Source organism: Pteronotus mesoamericanus, unplaced genomic scaffold (assembly GCF_021234165.1).
Source record: "Pteronotus mesoamericanus isolate MK-2021 breed Mesoamerican mustached bat unplaced genomic scaffold, CSHL_Meso_final contig_78, whole genome shotgun sequence".
In the NCBI taxonomy this organism is placed as follows: Eukaryota; Metazoa; Chordata; class Mammalia; order Chiroptera; family Mormoopidae; genus Pteronotus; species Pteronotus mesoamericanus.
The window spans coordinates 16766577-16792538 of record NW_026555258.1 but is presented as its reverse complement, the minus strand read 5'-3'; the positions used below and the strand labels follow the sequence as shown (position 1 = coordinate 16792538).

The following is a 25962-nucleotide window of genomic DNA, read 5'->3' as shown; positions in this document are numbered from 1 at the left end:
ACTAGTAAATCCTGGCACATTATGATTTCTAACCTGAATTCTCATCTTTTCATGGGTGTCGGAAGCCTCTATTCTGAGGAACGTTTTATAGAAAATGGATTTTTTTTTTTTTTTTAATCCCAAACCCTGTGGGATCTGCCCTCTAGGTCCCCGGCCTAACAGGCCACTGGGGGCTGCTGCACAGATGGGATAATTACTGGGGGTGGTGGGAACCTAGAGAGGCACCCGCTGTGCTGCTGAAAAACTCAATTCTGGGCAGCGCCCATCCCCAGGCCCTGGAAACTCCTGGCTTGTTCTGTGACCTTAGCAAGGCCTTGCTGTTCTCCAGGCCTTGGTTTCCCCATATGGGCCATGGACAATGGACTTGGAGTTCCATCTGCAAGGCCCTGCCTGCTTCCCTGCCCATGTGCAGATGGGCCCTGTGGTCCCCCACCCCCAAATCCCCCACCCTCCTGCCCTGGGAATCGTGAGCGCTAAAGGATGGACCAGAAGCAGGATAGGACCCCTCTGCTCTTGGAGAATGGCTGACAGACAGAGTCTGGACCCACGGGCCCTAGTTGAAAGAGTGGGAGCTCTGAGGTCAGACAGGTATAAGGGGAAGCCTCAGTGTCCCCAGTTATTGGCTCTAGGACCTCAGTCCTGTGTCTTAACCTCTCTAAGGCTTAGGAGGAGATGTTAGGAGGAGGTTGTGAGGAGCCAGACTTTGAACTCCAGTCAGCTGGATGCCCACTTTTATTCACCACTACCAGTCACTGTTAATCAGTGTGGTAGTGAGCTCCCCATCAGATGAAGTATGCAGGTCTGGGCCTACAAGGGACTGCCAGGAAGGCTGTGTGCTGGGGCAGGGTGATGGAGAAGACAATGGGAGACTCCGCTCTCCCTCCACTTACCCACTTTGAGGGAGTTGGAGGATTCTGAGATTCAGGTGCTGACACTGGGTTCTGCTCCTGTGGGTGGGACTTAGAGACCAGCAGACTGAGCCCTGAATCCCGACTTCCCCTCTGTGAGCCTCCAGTTGTCCTCTGTAAAATGGGTCAGCAGCAGAGCCCACCTCATGGGATGGCCCCCTCATTAGCACCTCGCACAGGTCAGCTCCTGACAGGCAGCGGTGTGCAGGGTGTGCTTGGCATGTATTTATGCCCTCTTGATCGTCCATCTCTTTTTCACAAGAGCTGCCATTGGCCAGATTTTCTGTCCTGGGCAGGGGCTCCTCCCACCAAGGCCCCAGCTATGACTTCAGATACCTTCCTGGGCAGTGGCTCCGCGAGAACCATGACATGTGGCTCTGAGAGAAATCCAGGCCTGCCTCCAGCAGAGTGGGGCAGCTGTGTTCCTTTGGGGAAGAAAGGAGGACCTGCAGGACATAGGACAAGCTGCAGAGTGGCTGGAGCAAGGGTGCGGGTGTGTGGCTGCCTTCGCTCCTCTCCCTGATGGGGAGGGAGGGTGGCTGGGGCCCTTTGCCTCCTTCTCCCTCCAGATAGGAAGGTCGGTCTTCTTTTTCCTGAGCCAGCCCGAGCTTCCGGAGCTCTCCGGTGCTCCCAGGGGATAGCAGAGTCCCCTAGGTAACAGGAATTTGAGACAGTCTTCTCTAACACCCTGCCCCAGCGCAGAGCCTTCCTGGCAGGCCCCCATTGGCCCTGACCTGCATACCCACTGTGATGGGGAGCTCACTCCCACACTGATAAACAGTGACAGGCAGCGGTGGGGAACCATGTGCATCTGGCTGACATGGGTTCGAATTCTGGCTCCCCTCCTTGTCAGCTGTGTGGCCATAGGCTGTTTCCTTACATGTAAAATGGGGACAATAGCTTTCACTATTATTACTGCTATTGCTATTGTTGTTACTATTATTACAGATCACATAACCTTTCTCAAGAAAGGCCTTGACTCCTAGGATAAACAGGGGGCTATGTGACTCGGGCTGAGCCCTTGAGCCTTCCGGGCCTCTGCTCCACTCCCAGAGCTCTTCCTTTCCGGGGAGGTTTATGTCGCAGTGAGACAGAGGCCAGCGGCCAGAAGACATCTCTCAGAAAGGCCCAGGTGCCCACCCTTCTGTTCAGCCTCTGTTCTGGCTCCCAGAGCCCAGGACGCCCCACCCCAGTCTGGCTCCATCTCCACCAGGCCCCTGTCAATGATGGGGCGGGAGGTAGGGGGGTTAAATCTAACACATTATCTGCTCTTGTCCACCTGAAACTGAGGCCCAGAGAGAGGAAGGGGCTTTCCCAGGGTCACACAGCAAGCTGGCAGGAGACCCAGAACTTGCACCCACACACCCTGTAATCAACCCTTGTCTTGAACCTGTGAAAACTCTCAGCCGGCTGTACGCAGCATGATGTAAGCTGCCTATTCTGAGGAAGGGACTGAATCCAGATTCACCAAGCTATTCCTCTGTGTTCCTGACCCTTGGGAGCCTGCAGCCTCCTCTGGAGAACCAGGTTTTAATGAGCACTTACTACACAGGCCAGGTGCTGAGCTGCCCGTGGGCATTATAAAGGTTTCTCATCCCCATTTCTGAGATAACAGCCTGAGCTAGGGGCAATCCCTTGTCCCTAAGATGGAAAGTTTCCTGGGCACCAATGTGCCTAGCGCTGGACTCCCACTGGGCTCTCTAGGCTTGGTGACGATGGGAACAAAGGCTCCCAGATGAACCACCGGACCACCCAGCTGCAGCCCCTGCCACCCCGGGACCTCTCATCTAGCTGATTTAGTCAGTGAAGCACCGTTTAAGGCTGTGGCGCGGAGTTGAAGCATCCAGAGCCCCAGGCAGCTGATAAGAGCAATTGTCACTTTTTCCAGCTCGATTTTTAATCAAAAATTTCCTTGTTCGGTTTTTAAATAATTTCTTCCTTTGTTTTCTCATCTCTCATCTTCCCTCCACCCAGGCACTTTGCCATCCCCTTTTGTGGCTGGTCCACAAGCTCCCAGACTGGGTGCGCCAGCCTCCTTCTTAGGTCCCTCTTTATCTCTCCAACGCTGCCTCTCTGACCCCCAGTAGAATGGGCACCACAGTGTTCTCCATGGTGGCCTTTCCCAGGGCACCCTATCCCATCTTGTGTCCCATCCCATGGAGGGGAAACATGGGGCAGTAGTGGAACCCTGGAAGGGATACCAGCTGCTAATGTGCTAAAGGACCTTAGACAATTCACTGACCTTGTCCTTGGTGTTCCCATCTGTGCAGTGGGGGCGAAGGGAGATTCCACCTGCCCTGGAGACCTCCTAGCTCTCAAAAGACCAAGAATTTTGTCTCGAGGCTCAGACCTGAGTCCTGAACTCCAGGGAACAGCCGCCTGACCCCTGCCCTGTTCCTGCCCCCTCCGCGTGTGGGCTTGGCTAAGTGAGCTTGGACTGCTGGACGGAGAGGGACCTGTGGCCACAAGCCGGCCCTTCTCTGTCAGTTTCCCCAAGCGCTATGGTTCCTATACCTGTTCATGCCCAGGTGCGCTCTGGGAAAATCATGCAACTGCAGAGTCTGAAGACCTGGCTCTGAGGACTTGGCCATGTGTCTCTTGGCTGTAGCCCTCAGTCTCCCTGTCTGTGGAATGGGTTGGCTGGCCAACCACCCAAGGTCTCTTTAAACGGAGTTTAAAGGCACCACTGACCCCATTCTGGAATGGTAAGGCCTCTAGCTGAGTGCACCCATGGGAGCCATCCACAGAGCCATCCCAGCAGACACATAGCACACGGGGTGACCAGCCGCAGGGTGAGAATGAGCAGGGAAATGTGAGGATGAGGGAGCCTAACTCGGCGAAAAGCCCAAGGCTCCGGGCAGCCCCACCCTCCTGCTTCCCAGCCCGAGGGAGACCCCTGCTGTCCACTGTGCTAGTCCCTCTTCCCTGTTCCAGGGCCCCCGAGGACCAGACGGACCAGCTGGGGAGCAGGGGCCCCGGGGTCTGAAGGTATGGACCCCCATGGCCTGCCCTTCCTCTCACCTCCTGTGCTAGGTCAAGAATCCAGGAAACAGGGCTCACGCCCCCTCAGCGCCAGGCCCCCGGGGGTCAGCCAGGAGTCCCTGGGAGGCTGTGTGTTAGTTCCTGAGAGGTCATCCGGCCACTTCTTCTGCCCCCCTCCCCCATGCACCACTAAGCAGCAAGGGAGCGAGCATGGGATCAGGGGAAGGGAGAAGGAGCGCGAGAGCGAGAGCGAGAGCGAGAGAAAGCATGTGAATGAGAGAGTGAGGAGGAATCACACATGGCCTCCGGGCCCGGCCCCTGAACCCAAACCCCTCCAGGGCCCCTGAGAGGGGAGGCTGCTTCTAGACCCTTCAGGAACACGTGGTCCTTGGTTCTCGACCCAGAGCTCCTAAGGCAAGCCACTCCCGTGTTGGGCCTTAGTTTCCCCACCTGCATATTGGGGGGAGGGGGGAACCCATGGTTCCTTATATCTCTTGTGGGAGAGTGGGTCCCCCCTCTGTCAAGGGGCCTCCCGAGTACCCGCTCCATCTCCCAGTGCTTTGCTTCCTGCAGGGCCCTCCAGGACCGCAGGGCAGACTGGGCCAGCCTGGGCAGCAGGTACGTCAGGCCACGGCTGCCAGCCCCCCGCCCCGCTCCCTGCTTTGTGACATGTGCCTCTAATGAACCCAAATGTGCTTCCAGGGTGCACCTGGTGAGCGAGGGCACTTGGGCCCACGAGGCTTTCCTGTAAGTATCGCTGGTCCTTGCAAATCTGTGGGTTCTGTGGGAAGATAATAGCCCCTTTAGCCAAGTTCCCATCCTGCTGTGGAAACTCCAAAGTTTCTAGTTGCCCACTTGCTGCACTGAAGACCCTCCAACGCGCCTCTTTCCCTGGGGATCAGTGACCCATCCTTACCCAGCAGAGGATGGAGGGGATAATACCTCATAAGCTGTGATGGCCAAGGGGACAGGCAGGGTGGAGAAGACCATGGAGGGACTAAAGTCACCTTTGTTTGTCTCTGCAGGGCATCCCAGGTCCCTCGGGCCCGCCAGGCACCAAGGGCCTCCCAGGAGAACCGGTAAGTGCCCTGACCCTCCCTCGCTGCATCTTCGCTCAGGCAGCTGGTGTGGGCCGGGGACCACCCAAGGAGAGAAGCTGGAGAGGGACAGCGCTGGGGCTGATGGGACAGCATCAGATTGGGGTGGGAGAGCGCTGGCTGGGGAGCTCAGGACCTCTGGGAGTAATGGTCCCTACTTTGTCATCCTGTCCTAGAGATGAAGTAAAAGAATGTGTAGAGAGTGCTTAGCACAGTGAGAAGGGGAAGGAAGGGGGGAGGGTGAGAATAAACTAACAAGCTGACTGAGAACTACAGAGACCAGTGTAGCTGGAGGGGCAAGAGCCAGACATGGGCGGGGTCGGGGTGGGCGGTGCGGCGCACATCCTGTGTCCGGGAGCCCCGTGGGGAGGCGGTACTGCTGGGGATGCAGAGGAGAGGGCAGAGTCTCCTGGGGCTCAGGAGGAAGAGTGCCCGATGGGGCAGGGAGAGCCCGGGAGGCTCCTGTCCCCCCAGGCTGCACTGCAGTCCCACAGGTTGAGGCCCAAGCAGATGCCCTTCTGAACAGTGGTGGCTTGACCAGGGCCTAGGGTGGGGGTTTCCAGAAGTGGATCTGAGGTGGAAGGGCATCCAGGCAGAGGGAACAGAGTGGGCAAGGCTTCCGAGCTGGAAGGTTTCTGGGCAGGGGAGGGGCCCCACTGGGTTTTAGGTGGATGAATAGGAGAGTGTGCAGATGGATTGGAGGAGATATGCTGGAGACACCAGGACCCTCAACACGGTCCGGGGTGGGTGTGTGGGCTGCAGGGTCCCAGGAGTTTTGGGTGCTGACCATCACCCACCCCCGCCCCAGACTGCATTATTAAGCCCCAGACCCCAAAGACGGCCCAGGCTGGCTTCTCCCAACTGTGTATCTGTCTGTCTTCTAGGGCCCTCAGGGACCCCAGGGACCTGTTGGGCCTCCAGGAGAGATGGGACCCAAGGTGAGTGCTGAGGGACCCTTGTTTGTCCTGTGATGCTGCTAAGGAGGTGTCAACCCCGCCCAGCCTGCCTCCGTAGGGGTGTCTGTCCAGGCCCGGGGAGTAGGTTGTGTGCTGTGTGCCGCAGAGACTGAAGAGCAGGCACCCTGGCCAAAAAGGTAGACACACTCTGATGGCAGAGGGCGAAGAGCTGGACACCCAGCCCCAGGGGTCACGGGTGGGATGCAGGGTGCCAGAACCCTCGTGGGGGTAGGGGTGGGCAGTGCCTCCGTTTTGGCACCAGGGAAAGCAGCAATGCCCTCGCCCTCACCCTGCGGGGACTTCAACCCAGCCGAGGCTTGATTGTAGAATCAGCCCTCTTAAGGTCATGCAGTAAGGCACTCGGAAGGAGCCTCAGACACCCCTGCCTTATCCAGGGGAGAAAACGGAGACCCAGGGTTTATGCAGCCATGCTAATGGTGATAACTCAGGACCGCTTCCCGCCCTTGTCTTCCTGGCCCGGCTGCGGAGCGAAGGGCTGGAATCACTCAGCCCTGAACACAGCAGTTGCTGGCTTCCTCCCCGGCCTTATGTGAATCATGAAATTTTCCTCCTAGTGCTTGCCAAGGGGCTCCTAATGTGGTAAACCACACTCTTGGGGAGAGGGAGGGCTCTAGCAGCCTCTGGGGAGCCCCGAGGCTTAGCAGCCTGAGCCAATCACCTCCCTTCCCCTAGTCCCAGCTCCGAGCTCCCAGACCCCTCTGCGTCTCTCACACCATGTGACTTGGGGCATGTCCCTTGCTCTCTCTGAGCCTACCTCAGTTACCTCCGCCCTTACAACCAGGGGCCAGAACTTGCTCTGGAAGGGACCAATGGCATTTTCTTGCAGGGGCCGCCGGGTGCAGTGGGAGAACCGGGCCTGCCTGGGGAAGCCGGGATGAAGGTGAGGAGGGATGAAAGAAGAGCAAAATGACTTGCTGAAACCAGCTCCCTGCTGGCAGCCACGTGCTCCCCACCAAAGAGAAACGGGCCTTTCTTGTGCCCAGGATAATGGGTTCTCTGTACACCTAGCTGGGGAGTGGGTCCCGGCCATGGCCACAGCACTGGGCCCAGCTGGCCCAGTGCCGCCGCCCCCACCACCTGCCCAGCAACGTTTTCCCTGGCACCTGCCCCCACCCCCACGCTGGGGCGGCCCTGCCTCCTGGCCTCCCGATACCATCTGCATTTCAGCACCGATGCCCCTCATTACCTGCTGGGAATTAGGCACCCATTGATACCTGGGCTCTGCGGGGGGAGAGCCTCTCCCTGCTCAACTGTTGGAAGAAGACTCTGCTCCCTAAGCAGGCCCCAAAGTTGATGAGCGATGCTCGCGGCCTGAGGGCATCATTGAGGCAGGCGGGTCCTTGAGGGGCTGTAAGACGAGAGGCAGATCACCCCTCATCTGTGCCTGAGTCTCCCAGACATTCAGAGGGAGGGGGACCAGGCCTGGGACTGTCCGTCTTGGCTTCCAGAATCCTTCGCTCGAACAATGCAGAAAACCACCCCTTTGATAAAACCAATAGAAGTGGGGCCGTTCAGGGTAGGGTAGGTCTGCGGGCTCAGAGCTCTGCTTCTTCCTTGGGCCCCAGACACCAGCAGGGAGAGAGTGTAGCTGGGACATCACCACAGGAGAAAGACCCTTTTGGGGTCTCTTGGAGAGGCGGTGACATTGATTCTGGTTTATTTGGATCCTCTTCCTTACTGGGTTTCTCTTCAAGGCTCTCAAGGAGAGGAAAAGCAGTGGCCAGCCAGGGTTGCCCTCTCTGCATCTGATCCTCTCTGGAGTCAAACGCCCTGTGAATCTGTTTGAGCCATGTACTTGGGCTGATTACTTAACCCTTTGGCCCTTCTGTGTCTTCATTTATAAAAATGAAAATACCTTTCCTGTTAGGGCTGTTAGGAGAATAAAATATGTGAAATAAAAATGGGCAGTTGACCCTTGAACAACACAGATTGGAACTGCGTGTGTTCACTTATATGAGGATTTTTCTTCAATTGACTGGTGCAGTTCAAACCTGCGTTGTTCAAGGGTCAAATCTGAGGCTGGGAATCGGCGTTCGTGGGGTGGCTCTAGTTACGTGCAGAGTTTCGACTGTGTCCCTAACCCCGGCATTGTTAAAGGGTCGATTGTACCTAGAAGAGCGCTATATAAGTGTGAGCTAGGATGATGGGAGGCGTGGCCTGGGCTGACTGGAACAGGGGCTCTGGTGGGTGTTTTACAATTTCTCTTTGGTTCTTGGGAAGAGAGGGCTGTCCCCTCTCCCCATCAGAGCTTGTATGGGCTGGGGCTGACCCTACGCACCCCCACGGACTCATGTTTGGTTTCTCCTAGGGTGACCTTGGGCCTCTGGGCACCCCTGGGGAGCAGGGCCTCATTGGGCAGCGGGTAAGTCAAAGCAAATGTATTCCCCCTGGAAAGCTCCTCCCTCAGGGGTGTTTGGTCGGGGAGGGCTCTGCTCAACATCCCTGAGTCTGTGTCCTCACTTGCAGAAAGAGACCAGGAATCTCTGGAGCCTCATTCAGGCTCCTTGGGTGGGTCAGCATTCTCACAGTGGGGAGGGGCTCTTCAAAGAAAAGCATTCTGCGGTCAGAATGTCTGGGGCTCACTGCCTGCGCCGCGTTCCCTCCTGCACATTAGCAGTGGCATGTGCAAGGCTCTGAGGGGGCCTGCAACCAAGAAATTGGTTTTTTTTGGACCAATCCAAGGTCTGGGTGTCATTCCCAAACTTGCTGGCAAGAAAGTCAGAGGGCTGGCCTCGCTTTCCTCACCTGAGAAAGGGGGTTCCACTACACCAAGGGGTTCCATGAGGGCTCACTCTAATTCCGGGAACAGGGTCGCCAGTGGCTACCATTAGTAGGCACTTACACTGTGCCTTGGAGGAACCCTGAAAGGAAGTGGGATCAGCCCTATTTTTAGAGGAGAAAACAGACGCCTATGGGGGCTGAATAGATTGCTTGTGGTCAAACCGCCGGAGATCGGGAAACCCAGAGGGGGCATTGATTGAGGTCTGCCTGACAGCAAAGCCTTTCTGCCCTGCTGGGCTGCACTGCCTCCCAGTCTAACCAAACAACCAGGGTGGCTCTGTGACCAGCAATTTCTACCTCGAGACCTCATGCAGCCCTGGCCGCTGCCTACCCTGCAGACAGTGGGCTGTGCTTGGGGGTCTGCCTCTTCTTTCTGGGAACTGAGTGGGTGCCTCGGCCTCCTGTTCACTCACAATTCAGCCCCCCACTGTTTGTGTGTGTGCCAGGGCCCCGCTGCTTAGAGGTGAGGGATCGGGGGTCCTGCCTCAAGGAGGGGAGGAAGTTAAAGCACATGGGGCCCCCTCCCCAGTAACACTTTCTTGTCTTTTCCCATCACACTTTCCAGGGAGAGCCGGGCCTCGAGGGTGACAGTGGCCCTGCAGGGCCCGACGGGCTGAAGGTAAGTGTCCTTCGGGCTCAGGGTCTGGGGAGGAGGGGGTGTTCCGGAACTGCCTCGACCTGTCCCCCTCTGCCCTCCTATCCGATACCTGTTTTCTCCCAGAAGCATTTGGTTCCCATGCAGCTCTGAGAGCAGAGCTCCCACTGGTTCCCCCTGAGAGTGGGGGAGCCCTGTCCAGTGCCCGCGCCCCACCCTGCCCACTGTCCCCACCCGGCTCAGGCGGCTTTGAGGACCATCCCCACTCTCCACTCCTCCCCACTTCCCTTCTCCTCAAAACTGCAGCTTCTCTTGGCTACGGGTGGTGCCAGACCCGAGCCAGCAGCTTGGATGTTGACTATCTCCCACTATCCTAAAAGATCAGGAAAATAATTGTTACCACCCATGACCTGCAACCCAACGCTTATGGAGGGCTAGTCACACATGTCCAAGGTACTATGCTACGTCCTTGAAGTGGATCACCTTGATCGATATTATGGGGTCAGCTCTGTCTTTAGGTAAACCGAGACTCAGAGAAGTTAAGCAACTTGCCCAAGGACACACAGCTAATAATTAGCACAGCCAAGACCCAAGCCTTGGCTTGCTCCCCATACCGTGTACCCACTCTAAAGGGGAAGAGGCTGAGGTTTGGGGGAAGGCAGAAGTGTATTCATCCAATGTCTATAGGATCCAAAACTCAAACCCGGGTGGCTCACTGGCAGCAAAGCCTGTGCGCTGAACTCAGACTTGGCGCGTCCCATGGATTCATCAGTCAGCCACAGATGCTAGAACCCCAAGGAGGTGCTGCGGCTCCCTCGAACCCCAGGGCAGGCGAGCACTGCCCTATGCCACCAGCCCTGCCCCCAGCTCAGGCCTGGCCCGGCCTCCCTCTCTGGCTTTCCCCAGGGCTGACCTGTAACACCGTGTGAGTCAGCTCCTCAGCCCAGGGTGCCAAGTGCCATGTCCCAGGATTCCTTGTGTCATCCATTTACTCCCCGTGGGACCGCAGAGGAGCACCCCTCTTCTCTGGGCCTGAATGCCCCCATCCCTAGGCCTGCACCCCCCACTGCCCTCTCCCCTCTCTTGCTCGGGGTCTGGGGCTTCCCCTTCTCCCAGGGCGCCTCTGCGATGACCCCTGGGTGGCTCCCATCTGCCCGTGTTTTTCTTGCAGGGGCAAGAGCGCCCCCTGCCTGCCTCTCTCCCTTCCCACCTGCCGCATCCTGGGGGGTAGCCAGGGCATCCCCACAGCCCCTCCACACCCTTTGTCAAGCGCCTGCTCCCTGTTTGGCGACGTTGAAGATCATTCTGGCTAAAATGCTTTGTGTGCTCACGGTGGGCTTGTACCGCCTACCTTAAGAACTTCACATGAATTAACACATTTAATCCTCCCGGCCACCCTGTGAGCCAGATACACTACGGTCCCCACTTGGCACATGAGAAAGCAGGCATAACACTGAGGCCTGCTCCCCCTCAGCACAGTCGCCTGCTTCTCCTTAGAATCGTGGCTGAGGTGCGATGGTAAGGGCCCCCAGGCCTGGTGCCTCACACGGTCTTCCCCACTCGCCTGTCGCAGCTCCTCGGCCCTGACTGCTTCCCCTGTCACTCCCTCCAAAGCCGGTTCTCCCGCAGCCCCTGGGCTAGAGGAGTCACGCAGAAGTGCAGTGTCTTCCCTGGTCCTCCTGGGGATCCCGGGAGAGAGCCTGTTTTCTCCATGGGGGTTGTTGAAGCACCTTCATGGTGAAAACAACCTCTGGGCGGTGCACAGCGCTTCATAGTTTACAGAGTGCTTTTATGCTGATTATTTCTTCTGAGTACTGATGATCAGCCCATCACGGTGGCAAGGACAGTGGCAGTGATTCCTAGTCAGCACGTGCGCCAGAGGCTGTGCTAAACTGTCACGTGGAATACTGTCTTTCAACCCTCACAGGAACACTTCGGTGCTTATTTTACAAATTTGGGAATTTGCCCAGGGTTGGACAGCTATTGAGAAGTGATAGCGAGATTGGAACTTCGGCAGCGTAACCCCAGAGGTGAGGGAGGTACTATCTCCTGGGCGCAGAACCTTGAATGAGAAGAACCAGAACCCTGGGCGCTCACCATGCTCTACCCCTGACTTATGTGTGGTATTGGGAAGTCTCTGCCTCTCCCTGGGCCTCAGTTTCCTCATCTGTAAGCTGAAAGAATTGAGCTAGTCAACCTATAAGGCTCTTCTGAGTGTTGGCAGATGTCCTAGAACTCGGGAACTCTCTAGAACCCCCAGAGCCCACTCTGCATGGGATCCACAAAGATCCCTGGATCCTGGGAGGCCTCTGGAGCCTGACCTCCTGCAGGACCCCGGACTAGGGTTCCTCGCTGCAAACCACTCAGCCACCTGAATGACTACCTGCCTCTGAGAGCTAGGACAGCAGGCTGCCCGGGATGACAGGCCAGAAAAGGGAACCCCAGAGCCAGGGGCACCTGTGAGAGGATCATCAGGGCCAGCCCCCTGTCTCCATGCCAGGCAATGCTCGGAACCAAAGAATCTCAGTGAGCAGGGACCTCAGAAAGCAACCTGCCTGTCCCTTTTCTGGTGCCCAGATCTGCTCTGTGCTGGCTCACTCAATGGCTTGGAGCGGCTCTCCCTCATCTGTGCCATCTCTGGACCTCTCTCCATTGGAAAGCCCTCCCTGGCTGAGCTAGAAGCTGCCCCGGCGATCCCCGACACCAGCCCCATGCGCCCAGAGCCCAGGCCCCAGCAGGGCTCTGTTGCATGTGCTCTCAACGATCCTGTTCCCATGCTCCAGTTTCACACCCTCTTGAACCCGCTCTTTCTCCTGGATGCACACCAGTTTATCTGTGTCCCTCGTAAAGTGTAGCACCAGGAAACAAAACTGACAAAAGACATTTTGCTTCTCCAGGCCGGCTCCCCCACCCACCCCTGCCTCATACCCATGACTTCATACCATCTCCTGAGGGCCGCTCGCCCCGTCACAGCTGGGCCGCCTTCAGACTGGCCGTAGGTCCCACCAGGCCCGCCAGCCCTGAGGGGGCAGCCTTCTGATGGGCGCTGCCTTGTCCCTCTGCGGCCGCTGCCTACACTGTACCCCTTGTACCTGCTCTGCCATGGGGCCAAGGGCAGCAGCCTAGGCCCCCTTCTGGCACAGCCCGCCTGCCAGACAAGACCAGGACATGGCCAGTGCTATATAAGAGCTAGTGGCCACCCTCTCGCCAGAGGGCATGCTCTGCAGCCAGTGGGAATGAGAACTACGCAGAGTGGGCAGCAATGGGAAAACGTGCTCACAGCAGACAAAGACATTAGCAAAAACAATTACAGGACTGTACAGTCTGATTGGATTATGCCTTTAAAGTTTAGTTTATTGCTAACCAGCTGTGTAACCTTGGAGCCGTTGTTTCGCTGCTGAGACTGGTACATAGCAATCAAAACTATTACCTCTTATTAATGTTGTAAACTGCTTGCATGTGAGCAAAGGTTGAAAATGCATCTCAGAAAAATGGAAAAAGTTCGAAGAAGCAGAGTTGGGTGTATTTTTTTTTTCTTTATAAAAATTTAGCCCTGGCTGGTGCACCTCAGTGGATTGAATGCCAGCCCGCGAACCAAAGGGTTGCCTGTTCAGTTCCCAGTCAGGGCACATGTCTGAATCGTGGGCCAGGTTTCCAGGAAAGGAGATGCAAGGGGCAACCATACATTCCTGTTTCTCTCCCTTTCTCCCTCACCTTCCTGTCTCTCTAAAAATAAATAAATAAAATCTTTTAAAAAATTTTTTTCAGTGTATTACAATTCTTGTCTTCCCCATGTATCTACATTGGAGAGAACTAGCCCTAGTCTCCTGACCCTGGCCCCTTCCCGTAAACTTCAAGGAGTGCGCATGGCCAGGGTCTTCCCTTCCCTGAGCCGCCCTCTCCTGGGCCCAGGCTCGGATACTAGCAATTGCCAGGTCAGGATGTTCCCTGTGCCGGCAGAGCCATGCCAGTCCAACCCTTTTGGCAGCTCAGAACCATCAGGGAATCCAGAAGCTGGTTAGCTGTGGACATCTGAATGCACCCTGGGGTTTGGGCCCTCTGCTGGGCTGGGTGACTAATTATTCTCTCTCTCTCTCTTCTCCTCATGCCCTTCCCACCCAGGGGGACAGGGGTGACCCAGGGCCTGATGGTGAGCGTGGCGAGAAAGGCCAGGAGGGACTGATGGGCGATGATGGGCCCCCCGGCCCCCCTGGCATCACTGGCGTCCGGGTGAGTGTGCATGGCTGCATGCCAGCACTTAGGGCTCCGGAGAGCAAATAACACTTGTGCCTAGTTCAGGCAGTGGGGTGGGGGGCCTTTTGGCAGGAGCTACCTAAGGGTCTTCCGCTGCGGTCCTTCCTCCCCTGCCTAAACCTCCATGGCTCCCCAATACTGTCAGGATAATATCACTCTCCTTAGCTGGCTGCTATACCCTGCACAGATCTGGCCCCTGCTGACCACATCCAGCCCAGCCCCCACATTCAGCCACACCGAATGTAGCAGGGTGATCCAGCAGGAGGGGTGCCAGCCCCATTCTCCATCAGTGCCTTGCTGCGCGACCTTTCACTTGCCCTTGCCCTCTTTGGGTCCAACCCTTGGTATGATGAAAAATTTGGAAGGAATGTGTGTTGAGGTTACCTCGAGTCCCAATGTTCTAGGGGCTCTTTTTTAGTGAGCTTTTGAGTATCACGGCTGTGGAACGGGAAAAACACACGGCAGAAATAGTGCTGGAACTCAAGTCCAAAAGCTGAGATCCAGCTCAGGCCCCCACTGTCTGTATGACCTTCGACCAATCGCTGCCTCTCTCCGAGCCTTGGTTTTCTCGTTTATGAAGAGTCAATGAAACTTTGGATAAGAATGCACTTTGAAAAGTGCACCAGGAATATAAAAGCTTGTCTTTATGAATCTGGAAACGTAAATGACTGGAAGCTGGAGGTGATGATGATGGTGGTGGTGGTGAGGGTGGCGGTAGAGCGGGTGATGGTGGTTGCAGTTGCCATGATGATAACAGTGGACATGGCGAGGGAGGAGGTTTTAATGGTGGCGGCGGTGATGATGGTGGCGGTGGTGATGATGGTGGCGGCGGTGATGATGGGGTTGGTGATGGTAGTAATGGTGGAGATGTGGGTGATGATGGCAATGATGATGGTGGCAGTGCGTGTGATGGTGACCGCAGTGGCAATGGTGGTGACGGTGGACATTAAATTTAATTTGATGCCGGTTGTTTTAGTGGGGGTGGGGGCGGGGGCGGGGGCGGGGGCAGCAGCCTTATGTCCCTGTCTTGCTGTCGCTCCCAATTCTCATACACTAGAGCTGTAGAGAGGTTCACTGAGGCCAGACTGAGTGTGTGTTGGGTGACAGAGGTGGTGAGAACCCTACATTTGAGTCTTTTTTTTGTAACGGGGCTGCAGGATGAATATCTCCCACTCTGTGGCCTGGAAACAGCTGAGTATTTAAAAATAGAACTTTATGAGCCATCAGGGCCTTTCCAGAAATACATCCAAATGGACGGGGGCCCAGTGCAAGTCTTCGTTCTCGCCCCATAGGCTCACCCCGCTGGAAGTGCCAGCACTTGCTCAGGGTTTTCCCACACCACGGGGAAGCTCCCAGCTGCAGAGGGCTCGTCAGAACAAGTGGCCGGCTGCCCTCCCTGTCCTGGGGGAGACTCTGTCTCCCTGGCCTTGTACTGAGCACTTTGGCGCTGACTCATTTCTCCTTCTGACAAGGGGTCAGCCATTGCAGTCACCTCAGGCCACCAGCAAATTCCATCAGGCCCTGTATCCTGATTTCAGTCCCCTACTGGGACCAGCCTGGGCTGAGGGGTACCTAGACACTGAGGATTCGTGTCTCATTTCTAACCTGGCTGGGTGACCTGCAGACAACGCCTTCATCTGACTGAATCTCAGTTTCTTTAGCTCTAAAATGGGATAAATAGTCTCCTTTTCCCAGTCCTGTGGTGAGAATTGAATGAGATACGAAGTAGAGGGTAGACACAGTGCCTGGCCAGCATTGAGGCCGTGACAATTGTCATTGTTTTATTATTGGAGGAGCAAAAAACCTTGAAATTGTCAAGTCCATGGCTGTCTTATAGAAACAGAATATAAGCCATGTCTATCATTTAAAATTTTCTAATAGTCACATTTTTAAAAGGTAAGTAGAAACAGGTCAAATTAACTGTAGTAACATTTTATTTAGCCCAATATACCCAAAGTACAAACATTTTATCATGTAATCAGTATAAAAATTATTGTCAAGGTGTTTTGCATTTTTTTGCATTAAATCTTTGAAGCCCAGTGTGTAATTTACACTTATAGCACCTCTCAATTCAGATGCTAAATTTTCACTGAAAAAACTTGATCTGTATTTAGATTTTATAAAATAAACGGTTGAAAAATGTAGATTCATATCCCATTATTCCTAATATATTTCAATGTTTCCCAATAATTTAGTTGTCCATTTTTAAATTTAATTTAATTCAAATTTAATCAGATTAAGGATTTAGTTCTTCAGTCACCGTAGCCACATTTCAGGTGCTCAGTAGCCATCTGTGGCTAAGGGCCACCATATGGGACAGTCCAAGGCCAGCTGAAAGCCTTCATATATAAAGGTTGGGGAAACTGAGGCGCAGAGAAGAGGAGGAACTTGTCCAGGGTCACATGAGGACTCAAGCACTGGGATATAACACAGCTTGGTCATTCCAGCACCGATACTTCTTGACTTCTTGAAGGCCCCCGCATGGTCTGATTGCACCTTCCTTCGGGACAGAATCATCTTCTCCAATACACTTTTGTCATTTTGTGTCTTTTGAGCAGACATTTGTCCCTTATGCTAAATTAATGCCCCCCCCCCACATAAGTTTCATTCACTAGCCACCCTCAAGGCGTCTGTTGAAATGGGCAGACAGGAATCGAGCTCCTCTGGTTGAGCCCAGGTAATTCCCTGTTCCTCTAGGATCCCCTCTTCCTACCCCTTCTCCATCACCCTTAGCCAGTGCCTCCTCTTAGAGGGCAGCTCCTATTCCCAGATGGGACCATCACGTCCCTCATCCTGCAGCGTGTGCCTCTGTTCATGCAGCCAAAGGGATCGAATCAAACCAGCTCTCTGGTGCCTGCCAAGAATGTAGATATTCTTCCCAGCTCCCTTTGAGGTTTGAGCCTTCAAGGGCCTTTTCTTGGGGACAGGTGGGATGTCCTTTCCAAGCCAGAAATGCTGCCTGCTCTATCTCCTATATCCCAACCTAGTGTGACCCAGGGTGGGAACTCTCTTCCCCTCTCCTGCTTTCTTATTTCACTCACACATGCACACTACACTTACTCACTCAACCTCTACTGACCTGAGTTCCCTTGATAACTATGGTGACAAAGCCAGATTGGCCCCCCCTTGGAGGCAGGGCAGGGGAGAGCAGCATTTGGGGGATGTCTTGGCAGGGGGCGGGCAGCATGGCCTGTTAAAGGGAATGTCCTGGGTGCCCCAGTAGGAGAGTGGGGGGGGGGCCGCTGATGTTCCTGGGGCCATACCATGCCCCTTCAGCCCTGGGTCCTGAGAGGGACCCTGTTAGCGGGATGTGACCTCAGGGCTTTTCAGAAGTGACGCTCAGCATCTCAGAGATGAGGGAGGACCTAGAACACCTCTCCTGCCTGCCTGGTGTCACCAGCAGGCACCCTGAGCCACCCTGAGCCCTGGACAGGGACTCAGATCTGCAATGGAATCCAAGCCCTGCCATGGGTCAGCGAGGGTCCTGAGCAGGTCTCTTTACCTGTGGGCACTTTAGCTGTCACCATCAATGAGAGGGGGTCTGAATCGGGCCTCAGGGTCTCTAGGAAGATAGAACACTTCATGGCACGTGGAGAGAACACAGTACAGAGAGGTGTTCTCATTGGGACAGTAACCATGACAACACCTATTTATCCAGCGCTGGCTATGGACCAGGCACCTTGTTAGCATGATACTGTACCACCAGGTTGAATCCTCAGCTCTGTAGGGCAAACACCACTGTCCCTACTTTGCAGACAAATATGCCAATCACAGGCCGAGGTCATGCTCAAAGTGATGTGGATACTGAGTGCATAATCAGTTGTGAACCCGGGCGGCTGGCCTCCAGAGCTAGTGCTGTGATGCTGGATGGACCTGTGCCAATGGTCCCTCATTTCTCATCTTACTCTGTCTTTCCTTCAGGGTCCTGAAGGAAAACCAGGGAAGCAAGGCGAGAAGGGCCGGACTGGAGCCAAGGTCAGACCCTTACACCTCCTCCTGCCCTGATCCGCCCACGTCCCCCCTCCTCTCCCCCACTTCCCCCCGAAGCCTGGTGACAGCCTGTGTCTCCTCCCACTGCAGGGTGCCAAGGGCTACCAAGGACAGCTGGGTGAGATGGGAGCCCCTGGACACCCCGGACCCCCTGGTACCCCAGGCCCTAAAGGGTCCCGGGGCAGCCTGGGACCAACGGTGAGAACCCTCAGGGTGGGTGGGCTGGTGTCAGTCATGGAGCAGAGGGGCCGAGGGCAGAAAGGGAGGTGTCCCCCACTCCAGTGTCAGTTGAACGTCTGTTGTCCCAGCCACTTCTTTTGAGTCACAGATCCCTTTGGGAACCTGCAGAGGCTACAGACCTTCTTCTGGAAAAGTTCCACACAATACAGTTTTATGCCACTTGACAGAGCCTGTGGGTCTCCTCAAGACCCAGATTAACAAGTCCTGCTTAATCCTACTCTTATTAAGCCAGACCCTTGGGCATGTTTTTACCGAACTGGAAATAGATTCATGGGGATCGGGGCAAAGCTGCTGGTGCCCCCTGGGTGACTGACGGTGCCCAGGCCATTGCCGGTCTGAGGAGCGTGACAGCTGCAGAGGGAAGGGGACCCTAGAAGGAAGCGAGGGCGGGGCAGACGAGGGGGACGCAGCATCTCAGATGTGCTGGCCTGTGGCACTCGCCTGTTTCCATGGTAGAAATGCTGCCACCAGGGCTGATATCAAGTTACCGACATGATGTCACTGAATGTGAGGCTGGGGGGAGACGCACGCGCAGGAGCGCTCCGGTCCCTAGTGTTCCCACCGCACAGATGTGACAGACGTGATGACCTCCTGAGCGTAGCTAACAAATAGTAAAACGTAAAACAATTAGGAAGCAGTGAGTTTCGAATATTCATTGTCTTTGGTTTTGATAGAATTGAACGGTAAGCTCATATAATTTAATTTTTCATAACCATTCTGCTCACAAAATTGGGGAAAATTGAGCCATCAGCGCTCAGGAATCACTGGATCTTGACGAAGGAAGGGCTGGAGGGAGGAGGGGCGCTCCAGGACAGAGGGGACAACGACACTTGCTCTTCACCTTGACCTCTGCCAGCCTGGGTTCTGGGCAAAACAGACATGCCAGGGCTGAACTGGGCGGGAGCCTGGGGGACAGACTGGGCCTGAGTCCCTGTTCTGAGGACCACACTCCATACCAACGCGGGTCTCCTCCTTTCGTAGGGTGCTCCAGGACGGATGGGGCCCCAAGGAGAACCAGGACTGGCTGGTTACGATGTAAGGAAATCTCACCTCTCTCTCTCTCTCTGGAACTCTGTCCTGCAAGTCTGGGTCCTCCGGCCCCCCTCCTCCCACCTGGGGGCCAGCCCTCGGGCCATTGGAGATTCATCATCTCCAGGGAGCACCTGGGCCCATAGGCCAGGGCGGGGGTCGAGGACCATCGGTGGCCAGGTGGGGTGGTGTGGGTGGAGATCCTCCCTCCGTGCCCTCTCTCTGAGTCCTTCCTCTGATGGCGGGTGCCCCATGAACCTCGCCTCTGAGCTGCACAGCTACACGCGTGTGGGAGGAAAGAGCCTTAGCCTAGTTTTGCATCCAGTTGGCACCCCTTGGAGGTGGCTGAGCCAAACCCACATGACACATCTGGGAGACTAGGCCTCGGGAGGCATAGGGCTTGCTCAGAAAGGGAAACGGAGGCTCGGGGCGGGGGGGCGGGAAGGGTGCTGTTAAAGAAGGTGTATGCAAGGTCTGGCAGCTTGTTTAGTGGTGGGATCCAGGGTCTAAAAGAGATCCAACAGGGAGGGGAAGACGGGGAGAGGAGAACAGAAGAGAGAGGACGAAGGAAACTGAAAGTGGAAGAGGGGGCACTGGGCGCCCATGGAGGAACCTATATGTGCAGTTTTAGCCACGGCCTGGGAAAGTCTGCTGGGGCGAGCATTCTGCCCCTGCCCCAGAAGACGCAGCTGGCTCTCCTGAGATCTTGTCCCAGATCAGCTCCAGGGCAGGGCGGGCCGAGTCCTCCACCATCCAAGTAGACCTACCCTAGAGGTGTATCTGGGACCCACATGGCAAGTCTTGAAAGCCAGGGCCCAGAGAGGCATAGCGCCTGCTCGAAGTCACACAGCAAGTTGGGACAGAGCCAGGACAAAGTCGCACAGCCCAATGTCTCCATCTCTGAGCCCCAGTCCTTTGTCACATGTTCCTCCCAAGTCCTCACACCCCCATGCTCTCACCTCCTGTCTGGCCTTCTTGTTTCCTGCAGGGACACAAAGGCATCGTGGGACCCCTGGGGCCTCCCGGACCAAAGGGCGAAAAGGTGGGTGTTGGGTCATGGGAAGCAGCTGTTCCCTGATATCCGGGCGGCAGGAGCAAGACCCTGGGGCTCTGTGGCTGGGACAGCCCAGGAAGTTCCCAGCAGGCTCACACCGCAGGCAGCAGGAGGCAGGAGTCATTAGACCTGCAATCAATACTGATATATGGGTATCGTTTTTGTGCCCGGCACTGGAACAAAAACAGACATAGCTCCTGCCCTCCGGGAGCTTTCTGTCCAGCAAAGGAAATGGACTGCAGTTATGTAATGACCGAAACTATGCAATTCCATCATCCACATGCACATGGGAACTGCAGCTTTGCTGGTGAATGAGATCACCCAGCGAGAGCCAGGAGAGGGCTTAGGAAGGAGTGTGAGAAACACCAGCATTTCATGATGAGGAAGGAGTGGACGAGCCAGAGGGGAGGCATGTCCATTTCCAGCCCCCTGGCTCCAGATTTGGTGGAGGAGAGGAGCTGCCAGGAGGACCCCTGTTGATCCTTGCACCCTGCCCCGCTGTGAGGGTGGGGACGTGGGGGGCCAGAGGTCCAGGGCATGGGGCCTGGATCGCGTCCCAAGGCAGCACCAACCTGGCCCTGGGACCCATTCTGGGGTCCTACGTTAATGGCTCCGAGTTCCTCCTTCCTTTCCTCCCTCCTCTCCTGAAGGCTTAGCTGGAAGACCTCCTGGCAGGCGGCGGCCGCTGTCTCCTTGACCCGTTGCCTCCTTAGCCCTCCTTTCTTTTGCCGAGTCAGCTCCCCACTAACTATATCCCGCTGTGGGTGAGTCACCCTGGCCCGGCTTGCTGTCCAGCTGGCCCATTCCTCCTGCTGGGCGAAGAACAGATTTGCCATCCGAGCAAGCCACAGGCTCTGACATCACACGGGAAGCCACAGGAAGTGTCTCTTAGTTCCCAGAGTCCCTCCTCGGCCCTCACAGTCTGCCAAGGCTGCTTCAGGAGGGGTTAACACAGACCCTAAAAAAAGAGGGGCTGGGCCCCTCTGCTTTGGGCCATCTACCGCCCCTGAAGTAGCCCCTGTGGCTGCTGAGAGTGGAACCCAAACCCCAAATCTGCCCTAAGCCTGCTGGGGCCTTGGGTGGGGCCCCTGCCCCCCTGGAGCCTTGATTGCCTCATCTGTTAAGTGGGCGGGTACCTTGCAAATGCTAAACAGTGCATCACCTGTACATCAGCCAGAAGCCTTTGCTGAATTACCTGGTATCATTAGTTTGGTCATGTGTCTAGCTACACAACAGGTATTTATGGATTTATAATGGTAATTTAATGTGGGGGCTGCAGCATGTAGCCCTGAAGAGCTTAAAAACAAAAATAGTAACATGAGTGAAGAGTCAATCATAAGCTCAGGGCAGGGGGAGAGAGAGCAAGTTCCTGGGGAGACCTCATCACTCTGAAGCATAAAGGCCACGAGCAAGTGGTTTCCTCAAGATTTCTCCCCGCTCCTCGCCATGACCCCCACAGGAAGGGATCAGTGTCCCACATGAGAGGGGGAGGAACTCAGTCTCCATGATGCTTCAGGGCTAGTATAGGGTCAGTGGGAGGCTGGTAGGGCCAGGATTCAGACTCTGTCTGAGGCCAGACCCTGCTTTGCTAGCCAGACACAGATGCTCCAATAAGCCCATAGGTTGTTCAGCCTGAAAATTCCCTGTGGGGCAAAGGCAGTGGCCAGAGAGGCACGGGGGAGATGGGATGAGACTCTAGAAACCGAAGGAAGGGTGGCAGGGCCTCCACCAGCTCTCTAGTGCTAAAAATGCACCCCCAGACTACAGCCGCAATGTGGCAGGAGAGGGAGAGAGCGCTACAGCTGGGTTTTGGCCCAGACTGCCCCTTGGTTTCTGTGTGGCCTTAGCTAAGACCTTTCCTTTCCTGGGCCTCAATGTCGCCATCTGTAAAATGGGACAATAGTCTCAGCAGCACATGGCTGCTGTATGGATTCTATGAAAGACCAGTGAGGCACACCTCATGAAACGCCTGGCACGTAGAACACTAGGTAAACACGGCCCGTCCTCAAAAACCCCCAGCCCAGTTGCCTCTCTCCACAGTGGGACTGAGCCCTAGGACAAAGAGCCATGAGAGAGTGGGCAGGGCAGAGAGGAAATCCCCACTCCCTGGGCCAGCCCCCTGGGTACAACTGCCTCTAGGCCTGGGGCCAAACCCCTCCCGCCTTCAGTCTCTGCCCACAGGAGCCGCAGAGGCTCTGGGCCAAGGTGCTCCAGCTGCCAGCCCTGTGGACTGATTCGTGCCTGGGACGGGCTCCAGCCCCAGGCATGGCTCCCCTCGCCCCTGCCTCTCAAGCCTCCCCTTCAAATCCCTGTTCACCGCGATGGAGCTCGGAGCTCAGAGGTGCCCTGACTTGAGCGCCCTGCCCGGAATGTGCCCCATGGGAGATGACACCAGTATTGTCTGGGGCTGGAACATTTAGAGCCCTGAGGTTCTGCCGCTGGCTGTTCTGTGCACACCTTCCATGTAGCTGGCACGTGGCATCCAGCCACTTGTCCTGCAGGGGGACCAGGGCCCAGGTTGGCCTGCCACAGCCCAAGGACGTCCACCCTAAACTCTGATTATATCTGCGCCACACACCATCCCTGCTGTTTTTATTATCAACATCAGCCGTCTTCACAGCTACTGACCGAGCCCCTACTGCGTGTGCAGCAGCATGCTGAGAGCCGAGGAGTCTCTCCTCCCTGGGTCCTCGGAGCCGTGCTGCCAGGCACGACAGTCCCATTTTGCAGACAGGACACTGGCTAATGGACAAAATCCCCAAATTGGTCCTCCGCTGAATGCAGCCTGGGGCAGCCCAGGGCCTTCTCTGGGGCTCCCATCAAGAGCAGGAGGTTCATCCTAGAGCTGGTTCTTGGCCCACTTTCTCCCAACAAAGATGACAGAAAGGGCATCTTTCATTTGAATAACTCTGAGCATCTCCTATCACCTCTCTGTGCCTTACTGTCTTCATCTGTAGAATGGGAATAATAATAGGGCCTGCTTCATAGGGTTGTTGGGAGGACTCACTGCGTGCCTGTGTCTGCCACATGGCAGTGCCCAAGCATGCAAGCAGTTGGAATAATTGTCACCCCCTGCTGAGCGCCATGCAGGGACTTCTGCATCATTTCATGTAATCCCTCCCCCCATGGGTGCTGAGCTCCAAGATCCTGTTCCAAGCAGGCTGCGGCCACAGTCCCAGCCCCAGCTCAGCGGGAGCTCGCAGCCTGCAGACGATGGTTTGGGGGTGTTGAGGGGGAGGACCACAAGCACTGCTTTGTGTTCATAATCCCAGTTCCACACTCAGAGCTGGCTTTGACCCCACGGCCACCCATTCTTCCCTCCCTGGCCTCAGTCTCCCCATCTGTAACCCTGAGTAGGTTGGACTCCATCTCCGATGGAGGCCCTTTTGGCCTTAGTATGGAGTGTCTGGAATTCCCCCCATTCATCAAGAACAAGTGATTTGTCCTAAAGCTGCTTCTGTATCCACAGGGGGAGCAAGGTGAGGACGGCAAAGCTGAGGGCCCCCCTGGACCACCTGGAGATCCGGTAAGGCCCCCCAGCTTCCATCCCCTGGACCAAGGCCAAGGTGGAACCTGGCCTCCAGCCGTGTGGGGAGGGGGAAGCTGAGTAGGGGTGAGGCTGCTTTGAGCTCCACAGAGGGTGTGGCCAGTGAGGCCCAGGTCAGGCAACCCCTACACCTGGTGGCTGGCCCATATATGCTGTTGTCCTTGTCATTCAGGGCCCTGTGGGGGATCGAGGAGACCGCGGGGAACCGGGGGACCCTGGATACCCTGTAAGTATCAGAGATCCTCTCTGCGGGCAGCAGAGGGGGCGTGTTATAAGAGGCCATTCCTCAGCCCCAAGGCCCTGTCACACGCTGCCTGGGATCGAAACAGCCTTCACCAGGACTCGAGCCCTCCCGCCCACCATTAGTGCCCAGCCTGGAAGCACAGCTCCTGAGGGAGGGCTCAGGCGTAATTCATGCTGAAGGGGGGGAGGGTCTAGTCCGAGGCCTTTTCTGAGGGGGAGAGAGGAGGAGGTGGAGGAAAGAGGCTCCTCACTTTGGAGGGCCTCTGTCTCCCCATCTGTGGCCGGGAACAGCGCTCCCAGCAGAAGCAGTGGACAGAAGCAAGAGACAAGCCACGGAATGAGCACCAGGCCCCCAGCAGGCTCTTTACCTGCCCTCCACCCAGCAGATGAGGGAGCTGAGGCTCAGGGGGACAATGACACACAGCAAGGAACAGCAAGGGCTTCCCAGGGCTCCTCCAGGTAGAAAGTTGCCCCCTCCAAGAATGGCTCCTCACCGGTCTCTCCTTGGCTTCCAGGGTCAGGAGGGCATACAAGGCCTCTGTGGAAACCCCGGCCAGCAGGGCCTACCCGTGAGTGGTGCTTCCAGTCCTGTCCCTGTCCTGCCCTGCAGGGGGGGTGGAGCAGCTATGAGGGATATTAAAGAATGGGCTATTTAAAGGTTAAAGGGACCCTCCCTGTAGGAGGGCCTGGGGCAGCCAATTCTGGTTTCTCCTGCCCTGACCCTGGGGTCACCCCCAGAGCCTACACCCCCAAACCCCTCCCCACCCCTCCCCCTCCAGGCGGAGACTGGCCACCCTCCCCGGGAGAGAATCCTGGGGCTGCCTTGCGTCATCTCACCTTGGTTTGCAGGGGCATCCGGGACCCCGGGGGCGTCCGGGACCCAAAGGATCGAAAGGGGAAGAGGTAAGAGGGCGCTGTGTCTGCAGGGGAGACTGAGACCCTGGGAAGGGGAAATACTGGCCCAAGCACGCAGCAAGGGGGAGGCAGGGCTAGGAGGGCAACAGGAAAAGGAGGGAAGCACAGGTAGGATCAATGGACCAGCCAGTGGTGGGATCAGGCTTCCACCAGGAAATTGCCAATGCCCAGAGCCTCTGTAGCAGGGGACCAGTGAGAGATCAGCCCAGAGCAGGGTCAGTGACAACACCAGCAGGCCCCAAGGCCAGCTCAGCTGCTGGACTTCCAGGCCAGGCACTTAGGCCCCTTTGCAGATTCAGAGGCCAAGGTCCAAGAGGCAGAGGGCCCAGCCACACAGGGGCCCAGGGTCCTCTCACTGCGCTGCTTCTGGAGCTTCTGGGCTCTGCACCTCCCCACACAGCCTCCCTCACATGCCACTTGGTTTTCCAGGGACCAAAGGGAAAGCAAGGCAAGGCCGGGGCCCCTGGACGGAGGGGGATCCAGGTAAGTGACCCACAGCTGCTCCTGCCCCACCTGCCCCTTGTCCTCCCCAGAAGACCTAACGAGCTTCTTGTGTACCTGCAGGGCCTGCAGGGGCTGCCAGGGCCCCGGGGCGTGGTGGGGAGACAGGGCCCCGAAGGTGTTGCTGGACCAGACGGGCTTCCTGGCAGGGATGGTCAACCGGGGCAGCAGGTGAGCAGGGCTTGGGCATCTCCATTTGAGATGAGGTGTGTTAAGGGGGCGGGGAGATTTGGAAACTTGGGTGGGGCAGAACCAACATACCCAGAAGTTCCCTGTGTGGGCAATCACCTCATGGCTTGAGACCTGGGAGTGTGGCCATTCTGGCTGTCTCTCCTCCATGCTGGCACCCAGAAGGCCCTCCCCTGCTCAGTGGATGAGCTTCTGGTTTATAAGATTCCTTCCTTTCCCTACACGGAAGCCTTCAGCTTCTCTGCCCTGCTGGTCCAGCCTTACTCACACCCCGGCGGCGTGACCTCCATCCTGGAGTGTGACTTCCTTGCCTCCAGCCCCACCCAGAGTCCACCCAGGCTTTGAGCCGTTCTGCCTTCTTGCTTGTGCCTCCTAAAACATGAGAGATCTTCCTTGCCCTCCTTCTTTGCAGGGGGAGCAAGGAGACGATGGGGCTCCTGGCCCCATTGGCCCTGCTGGGAAGAGAGGAAATCCAGGTGTGGCTGGCTTGCCTGGAGCACAGGGACCCCCAGGATTCAAGGTCAGTCACTTATTGATCCACTCACCTACCCTTCACCCTTTCTGCTGTGGTACTAACTATAATGACCTCGACTATAATGCTGACATGGGCATCCATGTCTCAGGACCTGCGTAAAAATGGAGTCCACATTGTTGACCTTT

General features: G+C 56.3%; 1 protein-coding gene across 2 annotated transcripts in view; it reads left to right on the top strand.

Annotated features, from left to right (window-relative positions):
• Positions 1 to 25962, top strand: part of COL27A1 (collagen type XXVII alpha 1 chain) — a 129010-nt gene that overhangs the window by 87649 nt on the left and 15399 nt on the right. Inside the window, exons 30-49 of one of the 2 annotated variants that reach the window (XM_054584494.1) lie at positions 3843 to 3896; positions 4464 to 4508; positions 4593 to 4637; positions 4916 to 4969; positions 5872 to 5925; positions 6791 to 6844; positions 8273 to 8326; positions 9311 to 9364; positions 13463 to 13570; positions 17516 to 17569; positions 17675 to 17782; positions 18806 to 18859; positions 19842 to 19895; positions 23377 to 23433; positions 23627 to 23680; positions 24213 to 24266; positions 24547 to 24600; positions 25042 to 25095; positions 25177 to 25284; positions 25715 to 25822. In XM_054584494.1, the coding sequence (XP_054440469.1) occupies positions 3843 to 3896; positions 4464 to 4508; positions 4593 to 4637; positions 4916 to 4969; positions 5872 to 5925; positions 6791 to 6844; positions 8273 to 8326; positions 9311 to 9364; positions 13463 to 13570; positions 17516 to 17569; positions 17675 to 17782; positions 18806 to 18859; positions 19842 to 19895; positions 23377 to 23433; positions 23627 to 23680; positions 24213 to 24266; positions 24547 to 24600; positions 25042 to 25095; positions 25177 to 25284; positions 25715 to 25822 (1281 nt within the window). The remainder of the gene's footprint in view (positions 1 to 3842; positions 3897 to 4463; positions 4509 to 4592; positions 4638 to 4915; positions 4970 to 5871; positions 5926 to 6790; positions 6845 to 8272; positions 8327 to 9310; positions 9365 to 13462; positions 13571 to 17515; positions 17570 to 17674; positions 17783 to 18805; positions 18860 to 19841; positions 19896 to 23376; positions 23434 to 23626; positions 23681 to 24212; positions 24267 to 24546; positions 24601 to 25041; positions 25096 to 25176; positions 25285 to 25714; positions 25823 to 25962) is intronic. The other variant, XM_054584495.1, reaches the window with a different exon arrangement.